Source organism: Lissotriton helveticus, chromosome 10 (assembly GCF_964261635.1).
Source record: "Lissotriton helveticus chromosome 10, aLisHel1.1, whole genome shotgun sequence".
In the NCBI taxonomy this organism is placed as follows: Eukaryota; Metazoa; Chordata; class Amphibia; order Caudata; family Salamandridae; genus Lissotriton; species Lissotriton helveticus.
In genome coordinates, this window is record NC_136071.1 from 80,846,890 (window position 1) to 80,863,751 (window position 16,862).

At 48.1% G+C, this 16,862-nt stretch overlaps 1 protein-coding gene across 1 annotated transcript in view; it reads left to right on the top strand.

Moving 5' to 3' along the window:
* Window positions 1-3,297: 3,297 nt before the first annotated feature.
* The window catches only part of HS3ST2 (heparan sulfate-glucosamine 3-sulfotransferase 2), a 294,548-nt gene continuing 280,983 nt past the window's right edge, over window positions 3,298-16,862 (top strand). The window contains exon 1 of the mRNA XM_078664167.1: window positions 3,298-4,814. Coding sequence (XP_078520293.1) covers window positions 4,246-4,814 — 569 coding nt within the window. The 5' untranslated portion in view covers window positions 3,298-4,245. The remainder of the gene's footprint in view (window positions 4,815-16,862) is intronic.

Here is a 16,862-nt window from a genome sequence, read left to right on the forward strand (position 1 = left end):
GTGGTGCTGGGTGCAGTCAGGGGGGTGGCGGGGGGGTACCAAGGAGGCGGGGTGCTGAGCGAAGAGAGAGGGGTGCTGATGACGGGGTGCTGAGCGAGGAGAGAGGGGTGCTGATGACGGGATGCTGAGCGAAGAGAGAGGGGTGCTGATGACGGAGTGCTGAGCGAAGAGAGAGGGGTGCTGATGACGGGGTGCTGAGCGAGGAGAGAGGGGTGCTGATGACGGGTTGCTGAGCGAAGAGAGGGGTGCTGATGACGGGGTGGTGAGCGAAGAGAGGGGGGGGTGCTGATGACGGGGTGCTGAGCGAGGAGAGAGGGTTGCTGATGACGGGGTGCTGACCAAAGAGGGGGTAGGGGCCTACGAGCGGGGAGGGGAGGTGCTGGGTACTGAGGGGTGCTGGGCGCACCGGGTCAGCGAGGAGTGCATATTGGGGGCGTGGTGAGGAAAGAGTGCTCAGCGCCGATACAGGGGTGTGCTGAGGTCCAGGATTCGGGTACTGGACGAGGGGGGAGGCCTGCTTGGGGGAGAGGGGGGGCAGGGTGGCTATGAGGGAAGCAAAGTCTGAAGGGGTCCCGAGCGTGGAATAGGGGGGTGCAGTGATGAGGGTGGTGGGGCTGAGCCCGAGTGCCTAGATGGAGGGATGCTCAGGAGGGGTGCAAAGTGCGAGGAGGGTGCTGAGCGGAGAGGGGGTGCTAGGCGCGAGGGATGTAGGTGAAAGCGGAGGGGTGGGTGCTGAGCGCGGAGAGGTGTCTAGGAGGCGGTGCAAAGCGCCCAGAGGGAATGGTCCTGCGCGCTTAGAGGATTGTGCTGCGAACTCGGAGAGGGGTGGATGCTAAGCGCCGAGTGGAAGAGGTGCCTAGGAGAGGGTGTTAAGCGCTAGAGGTTGCCCTCTAAGCACTAAGAGGGATGGGTGCTGAGATGGGGTGGTGAGCGTGGAGAGGGTGAGGTGTTTAGCGCCTTGAGGCTCCTCCGGTGAGGGCAGGAAGAGATGGGTGCCGAGATGAGGGTGCTGCGCGCGGAGAGGGAGGGGTGCTGAGGAGAGGCGGGAGGGGGGCGTGCTCGTGCCTTCAGTTGACGTCAAGCGGCTCCATCCTTTCAGACGCGGATGGAATAATCCTCGGCGGCTCCTGCAGGTGGAGGCAGCTCAGACCGCACCGCAACTTCCAGAGGAGCTGGGGGCGGCCACCCGAGCTGAGCACCGCCTGGACCCGGACACCAGCCTAGCCCGAGCCAGACCCGGAACAGCGCTGTGCCAGAACCGGGGTCCACGGAGAGCTGGAGGACGCCGCCACTCAGCGACCAAGACTAGTCGAGCCTGGGACAGGATCCGAGCAGTGCTGGACCCGAGCCGGGGAAACTAGGGACCCGACACCCGAGAGTATTGCAACCTCCCGGGAAACAGCCCATCCTGGTGCCTAACCCGGCCGCTGCAGAGTAAGAACCGAGGTAGAACAGCAGCCCACCCCGGGACAGAAACCCACCATTACTGGGACAGACCTGGACTCCAGTAGTGTTGCAGGGAGACACCAAACACCAGCCACTCCAAGTCAGCAACCGAACCGTGAAACATCCGGGCTATTGCCGGAGCAGTGCCCGGGAGCAGGGTGCGCAGACTTCAGAGAGTACCTGGGGAGTGAGCAGAGATTCGGAGAGCAGACGTAAGTCTTACGTTCAAGAATACAACTGGGAGAAACTACTCACGCCAGTGCTCGAAGAAACAGCTATTGGAACAGTAAAAGTAACTTCGGGATCCAGAATCCAGCTCGATTAAAATACTTACTGCATGGCCAATAAAAAGGACAATTTAAAAAAAAAATACATGTGATGCCTAATACTGGAGTTTCCCTGCTTAAAAGTGCTCCGTATGTTTGCATCTTGTGGCACTGAAATGCGTGCATAGTAAGAGATGTGTCGAGGGTCACACGTTTAGTCCAAACAAGAAGCCGGGAAAAATAACTTCAGCCTACTGGTTTGCCGCCACACAGAGCCAACTTCTGAGAACCGAGCCTGACTTGTGCCAACAAATCTAACTCAAGGAATAACAGAACCGACTTCTGTAGCCCAGAATCGAACTGGAGACACAAAGCCAAACTTCAACGAGCAGATAAGACTACTGGGTCACATTCTCACCTACAATCAGACAGTCCAACGTGAGACACCAGAACCAATTCTTGTACCTCTGGCTCAAACTGGGAGCAGACACCATCATCTGGGCCAATGAAGGAACTCCGGGGCAACAGCTAAAAGCAGACACCGGGTCTTTAACAGGCAGCACTCCCGGGTACTAAATCAAGATAAGAGCAGGAAGCCAAGCTTGGACCAACAGAACCAAACCCTGGACCAAAGAATCCAGCTGAAGGGAGGCACCCACACCGAAGTGCCAAAAATCAAGCCTTGCCACGCAGGTTTCAATCACTTAAACACCACAGAAAGGTAGGCTGGCACAATCAACTTCTTGAACACCGAATCCAACTGGAAGGACAACACTGCCAACCTTGAAGCACCTGCGTGACCACAGATCTACCTGAAAGGAGAAAGCCTCTGTGCCAGAAGACCCCTCTCTTGCATCCTTGACTTCAGGTGGAAGCAGGCAGACAAACCACAACCAACATAACCAGCACTGACTACTGCTGGGAGCAGGAAAACAAACCACAACCAACAGAACCAGCACTGACTACTGCTGGAAGCAGGCAGACAACCCACAACTAACAGAACCAGCCCCTGCCCACTGACTACTGCTGAAAGCAGGCAGCAAAACCGAGCCAGCACCATCTCCTCCTGGAATAACTGAATAAGGTTTTGGTAAATAGACCATAGCTTGAAAAATCTAAAGTGAAAAGACCGCTGAGTGAGAGAGAACCACCTCAAGGGGAGGCCAATACCCATATAGGGAGAGAACTTGTGTTTGTAGAGTCAGGAGGCTGAAAGTGAAGGAAGTCGAAAATGAAAGTGATGTTCTGAGTAGGTGGCTGTCTAGAGGGTGACAGGTTGGATGGTGTGGGGAACTTCAGAGAGGACAAATGAAATAGCTCTGTATCTGGGTATTGTAGCAAATAAAGGGGTTGCCATAAGTTGGGGCTAGAGAGGTCGCCTGGATAATATCTAGACAGGACCAGGCATGAGTCAGAACCAGACCTGTGTCTAGGTTCATGGTAGGCGTTCAGGAGAAAAGCACAAGACCTGTCTTTAAACTAACCCTTTGATGGAGATAGAGGTGTGGGTTCAGAATATGGCTGAATCTGTATCAGAAGTGGCTGCATGAAAGACAAAGACCCGAGCATCCATTGGTGCCAAACTAGATCACAGCCAATAGGTGAATGGCTTATAGAAGCGCGTTAAGGGTAGGGTTAGGCCAAGACTGGATCAGAACTGAGCGTGTGCTTCAGGGTACAGATGTTCACACTGGAGGAAATCAACTGGGTCAGAGTCAAGTCGAGGGAGGGTCTTTAGAGACACATTCATGATAGAAACCAACTGGAGCAGAGAGCTTACCCAGCTGGGCCAGATCAAAGCTTGTAATAGGTCTGTATAAAGTTGCTTGGAGTTCAACCCAAGCTGGTCATAGCCAAGCCTGTGGTGGGTGTCTAGAGCCAAGCTTAGGGCAGAACCCAACCAGAGGAAGACAGATCCTGTGGCCACAGCTGAGTTAGGTAGATTTTTCTGATGGGTCCCAAGGCAACCGCGAGTGTGGTGTCCAATTTGTGTCTTCTGAAAAAACTGCCTTACAAGTGACATATATTTCACAAGGAAGCAAAGAGTTTCAAGGGTGGCAGATATACAACTGGACTCGCGTTGGAATAAAAATATCCGATTCAAGAAAGAGCACATCTGAGCCTGTGCACACTGTCACTGGGGAGGAATGGGCAGCAATCGGAGAGGAAAGAAAGTAGGGCGATGGCGGCCAATGGACCCCCACCATGATTCATGCCCACGCCAGGTGTGTAAGCCATTACCCTAGCTTTGTGAGCATAGTAGGCACCATTATGGCAGCTGAGAACCTCTCAGCTGGAGCTGCAAGATGGCGAGAAAAGGTTGTGTGTCTGCTCTGCTTGCCTACTTTGTGTGTTGCCTCTTTGCTTCAAGCCTAAGTGAAAACTCTTCTCTGAATCACCCAAAAGTTGGTGAATTGAAAACTTATCTTGTTTCGCCTACATTTCATACCTAGTCCACTCATGAGCCACCTATGTCTGAACCACACTCCGTGAGCCGAAGGAAGAAAAATGCATCCTCCCTCCCCATGGCGACATGGCATATAGATCCCTCACGAGTAGAGTCGGTTCAGCTCCCCACCGGCTAACCAGGAGGTTCCTCTTCATCTTCACCTTGTCCCTGTCCTGCACTTACCTGTGCTACAGCCTCCTCTTCTGCTGCGACCACATCATGGAAGGCCGCGGCTATGAGGACCGCAGCTGCCTCCTAGTCCAGAACGCTGGCAGCAAGAAACTTCTGCAGAAGTCACCGGCGTGCACTCTGTCCGGATTGGTCAAGGAGACACAACCTCAAGAGGTCATTCCAACTCCTGAGGGCAAGGAGAGGAGGCCTTCTGAGGAAGGCTGGAGTGATCAGGACCTCAGTACTAGAACTGGACCTGTACGGACCACCCCAAAGACCACGGAACATGAGTCGAACTTCAACAACACCGCCACACCTAAATTGGGGAATAAGCGGCTGCCCCAGGCCATCATCGTTGGGGTAAAGAAAGGTGGGACTCGTGCAGTGCTGGAGTTTATTCGGGTGCATCCGGACGTCAGGGCTATGGGGACCGAACCCCATTTTTTCGACAGGAACTTTGACAAAGGGTTGGACTGGTACAGGTATGTAAAAACTACTTCAGTTTGCTTTATTTTTGAGGTTTCTTAATGATGAGCAGAAATGACTGCATGCGAGAACATTGTGTTGAGTGAAGCGCTCTGAAGAGGCTACAGATTGCAATGGGCACATCACAAATCATTCATAACATAACATAGTGGCATAGGTGGTTGCTGGGTCACTTTGTGCTAGAAGAGCTTAATGAGCTGTTAAGTATCAATCCTGGGGGATAATTGTAAGCAAACTGGGGATTATGATGGACAGAAAAAGTAAAACCACTGAATACATTTATCTCATCTTTGCAGTGCCTCCTGAGGTGGTCTCTGAATATTTTGGGCTGATCATGGCACAGTGCCCGCAAGTAATCGTGGATTAATTGGTTTGGAAGCCAGGTCTGTGGCTTAGTGGGCTAATGCATCTTCTGTAGAGGCCTGTGTTCGACCTCATGGTCACAGGTTCAAATCCCAGTGGGTCCACTCAGCCTTTCATCCTTCTGAGATCAATAAAATGAGTACCATAGGGTAACAATAAATATCTATTTTTCAGTGCCAAGGTACCCTTGAGTAAACATGCACTTTACAAATACTTGTATTTGGTATGTTAAGGTCACATATCCTGAAACAGATGATATATTTGCGGTGAACACACAATGTTTTCAATAGTAGTTCCGCAAATTTTGAGGTGATCTTTGTACCGTCTGAAAGAAGTCCCAGAATGCACTGGGGTGTTCATAAAAGTGAGTCATAAAGTAGTCTCATATTGGTTTTTTTAAAGCTTTTTTAAAGAAATATATATAAATGAACACCAAAAGTTGCCAATCTCACAGCATTTCGATGGAGAACAAGAGAAATAATTGACAGCATGGACATGTTGATCAAAGAGCTTTTGCTAGGGCAGGTTCCTTTCTCATCGTACAGAACACTGGTGCTTTATGGAACCTGTAACCCATCTCTTGGCCATAGCTGTGTGCACAATGGTCACTCTGCTGTGGCTTGGTCCGAACTCCCCTCCCACGATAGTAGTCTCCTCCAATCTCCGGAGGGTGTTTCCGTATACTCTTGCCATGAACCTCATATTTTTGAAGACAGCCTCATGCTAAGTACACAACATTTTCAGTTTGAATGCACCAATCCATGTTTTGTTTGCACTCCTTCATTCTGGGGTTTGTTGTGTTCCCCACAACTTCACAATATACCTTTGGGTAACCATTTTTGCTATATTACTAAACATTCATGCACACCTCAACATTTTTCTGCCCCCCGCTTCTGGAATTCCCTCCCTCTTTCCATGCGTTCTATTCCTATTTTTTCACACTTCCGCAAAGCGCTGAAAACATTCTTGTTTGCCCAGGCCTACCCCTGCTAACTTCCTCGGCCCTGTCTGTTCTGTCCAGTAGAGCTCTCAGCCCCAGGAAGCCGTTTGGCCACCGTGCGCTCTATAAATACTTTATTTCATTTCATTTCATTTCCCCATTAAATTCAAGTTCAGCTCAACTCTCAAGGTTTATGTGAGGAATTCGTGCTTGCCCACCTAGAACTCCCTAAGCCGTGGACAAACCCACATCGTTTGCACCCGTGTTCTCTCTTGTTGGCCCCACTGAAGGCATTTATTGTCCTCAACCTTCCCCATTTTGAACAGCCTGGTTCCGGTGTAGTACTTTCGGTATAGTATTTTTAATTGTATCCGCCTGCAGCTGATCTCATATTATTATTGATTGACCATTGGCATACACCTTTAAATAATCTTTGAATATGTTGGCTTCATGAGTGACATCTGTCCAGAATATGTAGGGGTGCTCAATGGAATGCAGGTTGAAGACACTAGAGGATGGATAGGGCTTATCTAGAAATGTTTGAAGATGGGGACTCAATTGACCTCGTGCTGGGAGGGAATCTTCTTAGGATCCACGATTCAGCTGGGGATGAGGGGCCGTGTCTGCGCGGAGAGAGCAGCAGTAGATCAATAGACGGTTATTGTCAGCATAGTTGTATCATCGAGTCGAAGTCCATGTATCTTCCCAGAGGTGAATCATGAGGCGCTACTAAGGCTACCATTATAGGTGTGAGGATCCATGATTCAGCTGGGGATGAGGTGCTGTGTCTGCATGGAGAGATCAGCAGTAGCTCAATTGATGGTTAGTGTCACCATAGTTGTATCATCGAGTCGAAGTCCATGTATCTTCCCAGAGGTGAATCATGAGGCGCTACTAAGGCCACCATTGTAGGTGTGAGGATCCATGATTCAGCTGGGGATGAGGTGAAGTGTCTGCGCGGAGAGAGCAGCAGTAGATCAAGTGATGGTTATTGTCACCATAGATGTATCATCAAGTCGAAGTCTGTGTATCGTTGCATTGGTGAAACACGAGAGGCTACTAAGGCCACCATTGTAGGTGTGAGGATCCATGATTCAGCTGGGGATGAGGGGGGAGGTGTCCACACGGAGAGAGCAGCAGAAGATCAATTGATGCTTATTGTCACCATAGATGTACCATCGAGTCGAAGTCTGTGTATCGTTGAAGAGGTGAATCACGAGAGGCTACTAAGGTCACTATTGTAGGTGTGAGTATCCATGATTCTTCTGGGGATGCGCGGGCGGTATCCACGTGGAGAGAGCAGCAGTAGATCAATTGATGGTTATTGTCAACATGGATGTATCATCGAGTCAAAGTCTGTGTATCGTCCCAGAGGTTAATCATAAGGTGCTACTAAGGCCACCATTGTAGGTGTGAGGATCCATGATTCTGCTGGGGATGAGGGGGGCGGTGTCCATGCGGAGAGAGCAGGAGTAGATCAATTGATGGTTTATTGTCACCATAGATTTATCATCGAGTCGAAGTCCATGTATCTTTCCAGGGGTGAATCATGAGGTGCTACTAAGGCCACCATTGTAGGTGGTCTCCTAGTTTCTATGGGGCCGGTGAGAGCAGCTATCAGTCCCATTCGAACTATGAGATCTGCAGGAACTCCACTTGATATGTTTATTATTAATTCAGATATTTCTGCTCCCAAATCTCTCCTTAAAAATCTGGGCAGAAAATAGGAATTATCGGGGGAATCAGACCCAGAATTGCTGACTCTCCATGTAAAGCCTCAGTTCCAGAGGGACATGGGGAGTGCCACTGCTAATCCCCCTGTATCTCTAGTCCTCTGGAATTACTCGTACTCCCGGTATTAATGACGACGACGATGGCAGCCGAGGTTACCAGGATAATTAACACGCCACTCGTAATGAGGGTCTTAGTCTCCATGGCACTATTATGTGCCGGGTGCAGGGTAGTGTTTCGATGTAATTACATTTTATGCCAACATTTGTCTTTATTTAGCAGTGCAGAAACAATATTAACAAGGAGTTGCTCAGACAAAAATGAGATCTTGCACAAGTCGATCTGTGCAAATAACACAGCACCGATGTGCTATGAAGCCGGCTATCAAGGTGCCTACAACAGCACAACCCACTAGGAAGCCACAGACACACACAACAGTTCTTGTTTGACAAAACACTCTGCACACAGCACAGAGGCATAACTCAAAATGCTCGGCTCTGCCAAATGTGTGAGGAGCCTCTGAGTCTCCTGTATCTTACAGATATTCATTGGCCCTTGGCAGAATAAGGGCCCTTGAAGGCTTGGAGGCCCTGACACAGGACAGTTGTGCCCTATAGCTGGGTATCACCATGATCACAACAGCGGACTCGGCGATCTGCCTCCAGTGTGTCCATCACAGTCCTTTAATCAGTGGCGTAACAAAACTTGAGACCCCCCCTTGCAAAGTACATGAAGAGAGCCCCCACGCTTCAGTCTCGCCAAATGCGATGCAGTGCGCGCAACAAAATTTGTTTTATTTATTTATCTGTTTACTTGCCTGTATTTGGCCGTATTCCGTAGTTTACTACCCCCACCCTGCCCCTCCCCCGACCCCCGGCACCGCCCGGCAGCACTCCCACCACTGACCGCTACTGCTAGGCACATAACCTGAGTAGCCAGGAGTGCCAGTGGTGTAATGAAACTTGAGGTGGCCCCACTGCAAAGTACATCAGGGAGCCCCCCAAGCTCCGTCAGTCAGGATCTCTCAGCCCAGGCAGGGCTGCGGGGGCTAATGTTACGCCACTGCCTTTACTGCATCAGCTAAAGATGTTCCCACCTCTCCTTAAGGAGGTCAGTCCCATTAACTCACCCCTTCCGCAAAGAACTCTCATGTCATTTCTAAAAGGATTGATAGAGCCTCGAAAACAGCTTTTAGGTCAGATGTTTAGTGCATCAAGGAGAGGATGCCAGTGCCTTACCCTGGAGCTAAGGTGTGAAAAAAGACACAGAAGCTGCACTGATCCAAGCAAAGTGAAAAGCACAATGGCAGAGAGGAAGGAGAAGAGACATGGAGAAGGGGACACGTGATGGAGGAGCATAGAGGCAGGGGGAAGGAAGAGGAACAGAGAACTAGATTATAGAGAGGCCCCTGCCTCTCTCGCAGCTCCCCTCTGCCTCTCTCATATTTTATTCACGGTCTCTGTGCATCATCTCCTCTGTATCCCACCGTCACACCTGACTCCCAAAGCACGTCATTTACATCTGTCAGTTTCGCTTTTCCATTCCCGTAGTCTATATCTCTGTTTCTCTCCCTCTCTCAATGTCGCGCTCTTTTCTTGTTTTTACTTTTTCCCTCTGCCCGAGTGTCTTTGGTCATCTCAGCCTCTTTCCTTCCTTGTTTCCTGTCTCTGCCTGTCTTGCAGCCACTCTAATGTATCCCAGCTACCCCACTCTATCAGTCGACCTGTCTCTGTTCCTCTCTTTCTCTCACTCCTGCACAGGGTCGGACTGGCTACCGGGCAGTTGTGTGTGCTGCCGAGCAGTGGGATGATTTCGTTGATGGGGACCTGTGTGCGCAAAACGAAATTTGTTTTGCTTTTTTTATTTCAAAGCGCACGCAGGTCCCCATCAACGAAATAAGCCCACACTACGGAGAAATTAGCCCCCAGCTCGGCAGCACACACAACTGCCCGGTAGCCAGTCCGGCCCTGCTCCTGCACCCCCTCATTCTCTTTTTTTCTTTCTCCCTCTCTCTCCCCATCACTCTTCATCCCCCATTCAGCCACACTCTGCCTCTATTTCTTTCTAACACCTTCTTTCTTTTCGTTGTCTTTTTTTCTAGCTTCATATCTCACCTTGTGTTTCTAACCCCCTCTCTCCCTCTGTGTCTCCTATCGCTCTCTATCTCTCTTCCACGCTGTCCTACTCTCTATCTCTTTCCTTCTGACTTGCTCAGTCGCTCTCTTTTTCTCCTCCAACCTTTTCCTCTCCCATTCAGCCTGATTCTACTCTTTTTGTCTGCCTTTTTTCTGTCCCATGACTGTCACTTTGTCTTCACATTTCTCGCTGAAGCTATTTTTTTCTCTCTGTCCACTTTTCCCAGTCCCTCCTCCTCTCGCTGATTTTATTTTTCTCACCATACAATTCATGTTCTAAGAGACTGCGTTCAGGTTTTGACACTCTACAGTAATTGAATTATGAGGTGCAGGGACCTCAAATAATAAAACATATTTACTGACCAATGAGTGCATTTAGTGTGCTTACTACTGGGTCAAAGGGTAAACGTTGTTTACAACGCAGTGTTTACACCGCACGACCTTTACCACGCTGCCATTACAACACAAGTCGTTACTACGACTTGCGCTGGATGGCGCTGTTGGTTAATGAATATTGTAATTTTATATTCCAACACCTTCCCTACTGTTACGTGGACTGGTGTTGGAATATAAAATTATAATATTCCTCAATCCGCACCCTCCAACGCAAGTCGTTGTAACGACTTGCGTTGTAATAACAGCGTTGTAAAGTACCGTGATCTAAAAGATCGCGTTGTACTGACAGACATCCGGTCAAAGAATCATCACAGTGGAAAAAGTGTATAGATGGACACAGCCAACTTCAGACAACTCGACGAAGGAGTCAGACAGGCTGAGTATTCATTCCATTTCATAGGTTGTGTCCCTGCACATATACAGAATTGTTTGCGCTCTCAAGATCAAGGGAACATATAGAGAACGTTGAGCAAAGGCTGTTTGAAGCGGAATGTGTAGTTTGCAATAAAGGAACCATAGAGCAGAACATATGACAGAGTTCAGACAGAATACAATGTATGCGTTAATACTTCAATGTTCAATAACAGTTCTTTCACTAGTTTTTTGTGTATGTAGAAGATTCTTTATTTCTCAGATTCTTTCGACAAGTAGGTACAGGCAACGCGTTTCGCCCTAGAGAGAGCTTTTTCAGGGCTGTAAATATATACATATGTTTTTTTATGTGAAAGAACTTGTTATTGAACATTGAAGTAGCAATGTATAAATTGTATTGCCTCTCATCTTTCTGTCTAAACTGTATTTTATTTGTGGCCATGTGGCAGCTGGTCATTTGAGGTGGGCAATGCGTGTGTTATAATACATAAGTGACTAGACTGGGTAGTGTAGTGTTTTTTAACCTTGCTGCCAATCTGTGCCTTGAACATTTGACAGAGTTCCTTTATAGCCCTTACATGTACCATACAGCTTCATTTTTTCATCATCTGCTAGGGGGTGTTTTATTCTTTATAATACTGCCAGCCCATGGTCTCCTGCTCCAATCCACAGAACGGTGTTTGAGGTGCTGAATCAGAGTGAAATATATGATGAAGAGAAAGTTTCAGTGGAGAGGAGTGACCTACATTCAGAGCTTCTCCACTATCCACTCCGCCCTGATAGAGTATTTCATTGAACTATGAATGTAAATGTAAATGTAAATGTACAGGAATTTATATAGCGCAAATCACCAAGCGGTCTCTAAGCGCTTGCTTAGGGAACCCGTCCTGGTATTCCCCTGTGAGATAACCCCGGCAGGGTATCCGCAAGGTGAAAGCCAGGCATCCCGCCGCGAGGGGCCGTTGTGGAGATTAAGCAAGCTATTGCCCAGAGTCGCAGAGTGTGACCCCGTGAGTTGAGTAGGCACCGGAGCGAGAATTGTCGAGTCCATGGACATTTTAGGACTCAAGACCCCGCCGAGCCGGGAATTGAACCCTGGTCCCGGGCTGACCTCTGCTTCCAGGTCTGCCTCCTCTAACCAGTGAGCCACACTTCTCCACCTAGGAGACAGCACAAGTCAATCATTGAATCACTTGGAAATAACCCTTCCAACCTTAGGACCAAAGGGAAGGGCATCTCTTTCTATTCACCACACTAGAGACCACCCCTTTGAGCTCTGTCCCTGTCAATGAATGTCATGAACCCCCACCCGCACCTCATAAAGTAACCCCCAATCATAATATTAAGAGGACTCGTCTCTCCCACACATAACTCTGCCCCTCTAACAACTTCAAGGAGATCCCTTCCCATCCATAATAGAACCACAGGGAAAACACTGCTATGACTTCAGAAAATCAAAAACAACTTACCTCTTCTATCATAAAACCCAAGGAAAATCAACGTGTTGTCTGCCAAAACCTCAGAAAGCAACAACTCTCTCTGACCACTAAGACCCAGGAGGGTTTCTTTCTCTTATCATGCAAACATTTTTTTCTAGTACAGAAAACACTTACAATGTCAGGGAAGAAAAATTCAAACTTGTCCTAGAACTTCTGGGAAGAGAGCCTCTCTCCCATCACAGAAATAGAGGAAAGAGCATCTCCTCTCTACCAACTAACAACTACAGGGGAAACATCTCTCTTCCCAAAACAAAAACAAATAACAGCAACCCATCACCCATCATGGAATCCCTGGGAAGGTTTCTCTCTCCCAAGACAGAGTCCCAGGATAAAGCATCACTCCCTCGCCCAAAAATGTGAGATGATGACTGTTCTCGGTTACAAAACATAAGGAAAGCATCCCTCTGCCATTTTAAAATTATCAATGGAAGACTTAGGGGCCTGATTACAGGTTTGGCAGTCCTACTGTTGGCTCGCCACCACAGCGGTGCCAGGAGGACTGCCAAGTCTGCAGTGAGCCTGCCCACTGGATTACAATATAATCCATGGCGGGCAGGTGGTGCTGCGGCAGTCTCACAGGAGTGGTCTGTTGGGCTCATAGGAGAGCCTTAATAGCAGACTGCCTCCATGCGAGTGCCTGCTGCACGTTCCTGCACGGTGTGGCAGGCACCATGTTGTACATGCTATACCATGCAGAAAAAGGCGTGTAATTCCAGGGGGGCCAACATGTGTCCCCCCTGCATGCACCCCCAAGCTTTGAAGAGTGAGGGTGTCAGTTGCCTTTCCACCACCTTTTTCACGATGGGCTCACTGCCATGAAATAGGCAGTGGACAGACAACTCAATATGCTCGGTGGCGCTGCAGTGATCCACGGGAATTAGTACCTCTCTACCAACAGAAATCTTCATGGGAAGAATATTCTTCTATCTTCAGAGACCCTCATGAAGAGTATTCTCCTACCATCAGACCTCTACAGGGAACAAATACCCTTCTATAATCAAAGATTGTCAGGGTTAGAGTGTCCTTATACCATCAGAGATCTTCATGAAAGTCTACCCCTCTCCCACCAGAGATCTTCATGGAAGAATGCCCCGTTCCCATCCGAGATCTTCATGGAAGAAAACCACGTTCCCATCCGAGATCTTCATGGAAGAATACCACGTTCCCATCTGAGATCTTCATGGAAGAATGCCCCGTTCCCATCCGAGATCTTCATGGAAGAATACCACGTTCCCATCCGAGATCTTCATGGAAGAATAACACGTTCCCATCCGAGATCTTCATGGAAGAATACCACGTTCCCATCCGAGATCTTCATGGAAGAATGCCCTGTTCCCAAACCCGAGATCTTCATGGAAGAATGCCACGTTCCCATCTGAGATCTTCATGGGAGATTACTCCATCCCATCAGATATATTCATGGAAGATTACCTCGTCCCCATCAAAGATCTTCATGAAGATTACCCCACCCCATCAGATTTATTCATGGAAGATAACCTTGCTCCCATCCGAGATCTTCATGAAGATTACCCCTCTTCCATCTGAGATCTTCATGGAAGGGTACCCCGCTCCCATCAGAGATCTTCATGGAAGAATGCCCCGTTCCCTTCCGAAATCTTCATGAAGATTACCCCTCTCGCATCAGAGCTATTCATGGAAGCTTACCCCTCTCCCATCCGAGATCTTCATGGAAGATTACCTCTCTCCCATCCGAAATCTTCATGGAAGATTACCCCTCTCCCATCTGAGATCTTCTTGAAAGATTACCCCTCTCCCATCTGGGATCTTCATGAAAAGTATCCATTTATCATCAGAGATCTTCAGGAAGGTTCGCCTTTTACAATCAAAGATGTTCAGGGTTAGGGTATCCCTCTCCTGTCAAAGATCTTCATGGAAGGTTACCCCTCTCCCATCAGATAAATTTATGGAGGATTATCCCTATCCCAGCAGATACCTTCATGGAAGATTGCTCATGTTACATCAGTGATCTTCCTGGAAGATTACCCCTCTTCCATTATAGATCTTCATGTGGAGGATTACCCCTCTCCCATTAGAGATTTGCATGGAAGATTACCCCTCTCCCATCAGAGATCTTCAAGAAGGGTTGCCTTCTTCATCAAAGATGTTCAGGGTTAGGGTACTACTCTCCCGTCAGAGATCTTCATGGAAGATTAACCCAATCCCAGCAGACATCTTCATGGAAGATTGATCATGTTACATCAGAGATCTTCGTGGAAGATTACCCCTCTTCCATCTGAGATCTTCATGAAAAGTATCCATTTATCATCAGAGATCTTCAGGAAGGTTCGCCTTCTACAATCAAAGATGTTCAGGGTTAGGGTATCCCTCTCCTGTCAAAGATCTTCATGGAAGATTACCCCTCTCCCATCAGATAAATTTATGGAGGATTATCCCTATCCCAGCAGATACCTTCATGGAAGATTGCTCATGTTACATCAGTGATCTTCCTGGAAGATTACCCCTCTTCCATTATAGATCTTCATGGAGGATTACCCCTCTCCCATTAGAGATTTGCATGGAAGATTACCCCTCTCCCATCAGAGATCTTCAAGAAGGGTTGCCTTCTTCATCAAAGATGTTCAGGGTTAGGGTACTACTCTCCCGTCAGAGATCTTCATGGAAGATTAACCCTATCCCAGCAGACATCTTCATGGAAGATTAACCCTATCCCAGCAGACATCTTCATGGAAGATTGATCATGTTACATCAGAGATCTTCGTGGAAGATTACCGCTCTCCCATCTGATGTTTTAATGGAAGACTCCCTACCACTTTAGAGATCTTCATGGAAGATTACCCCTCTCCCATCAGATAATTTAATGGAAGATTGCCCCTCTGCTATCAGAGATCTTCATAGAAAATTACCCCTCTCCCATCAGAGATCTTCATGGAGGATTACCCCTCTCCCATCAGAGATCTTCATGGAGGATTACCCCTCTCCCATCAGAGATCTTCATGGAGGATTACCCCCCTCCCATCTGAGATCTTCATGGAGGATTACCCCCCTCCCATCAGAGATCTTCATGGAGGATTACCCCTCTCCCATCTGAGATCTTCATGGAGGATTACCCCTCTCCCATCAGAGATCTTCATGGAGGATTACCCCCCTCCCATCTGAGATCTTCATGGAGGATTACCCCCCTCCCATCAGAGATCTTCATGGAGGATTACCCCTCTCCCATCTGAGATCTTCATGGAGGATTACCCCTCTCCCATCAGAGATCTTCATGGAGGATTACCACGCTCCCATCAGAGATCTTCATGGAGGATTACCCCTCTCCCATCAGAGATCTTCATGGAGGATTACCCCTCTCCCATCAGAGATCTTCATGGAGGATTACCCCTCTCCCATCAGAGATCTTCATGGAGGATTACCCCTCTCCCATCTGAGATCTTCATGGAGGATTACCACGCTCCCATCAGAGATCTTCATGGAGGATTACACCTCTCCCATCAGAGATCTTCATGGAGGATTACTCCTCACCCATCAACGATCGTCATGGGGGATTACCCATTTCCCAATAGGGATCTTCATGGAGGATTATTCCTCTCCCATCAGAGATCTTCATTGAGAAATACCCCTCTCCCATCAGAGATCTTCATAAGTATTATCTATACATCACCAGACATCTTCAAAGAAAGAGTGTACATCTGCAATCAGAGAGCAACTCTCCACCATCAGTGACGTTAGGCGAAAAGCAGCTCTTTGCCATCAGAGGTGCCTTTGAAAGGCAACTCTCTACATTCAGGTATCCTTAGGAAGAGAGTTGTTCTACCTTCATTGATCCACTTGGCAGGCTATCTCTTTTCCATTGAAGACCCGCTAGTTAGAGCATCCGTCTCCAGCTCTCACAGTAGAACACCCCTTTACCATCAGAGATCCTTTCAGAAGAACACACTCTACAGTCAGAGATCCCCAGTAGATCATGCATTCACCATCACAGAAGGCCAGAGAATTGATTTTTCTTGTTTGATGCTTATTATTAATTGAAATGTGCAACAAGTGGCAGCTTCTACATGTGGCACACAATAAACATGCTCGTAGATGTCTAACAATTGGAGGTGCCCATAAGCATTCAGGTAATGGGGGTAGTACTCCCCTGCAATCAGAGATCCCCAATGAAAACACTCATTTACAATTTTGGATATCCCTCTTACATCAGAGAGCCTAGGAACAGAACCAATCTACTATGAGAGATACCCAGAAACAGCATCCTTCTCTGATCGTACAGTCCCAGGGCCTATCACTGTAGAACTATCACTTTCTGCTATTACATACCACACGGCTAAGCACCCCTCTATCATCCCATTTCCTCAGGATAGAACATACTTATAAAAGCAAGAATATCTACAAGAGAAAAGAGTACACATTGTGAACTGCATGTACCATGATTGCAAAGGAACAAACTTTTCTGGGATATGATGGGAAGGGGAAGGGTGTCTGGCCACACCCTTTCCCTGCGAAACTGATTTTTATGACCTCTTCTCCCATTTATCACATGTTATTAATGTTCCCTTTTTGTAAAAATTGCTTCCCGGCCCATTGATTACACTTCATTTGGCCCGAGCCAGACAGTAGGCCGGAACG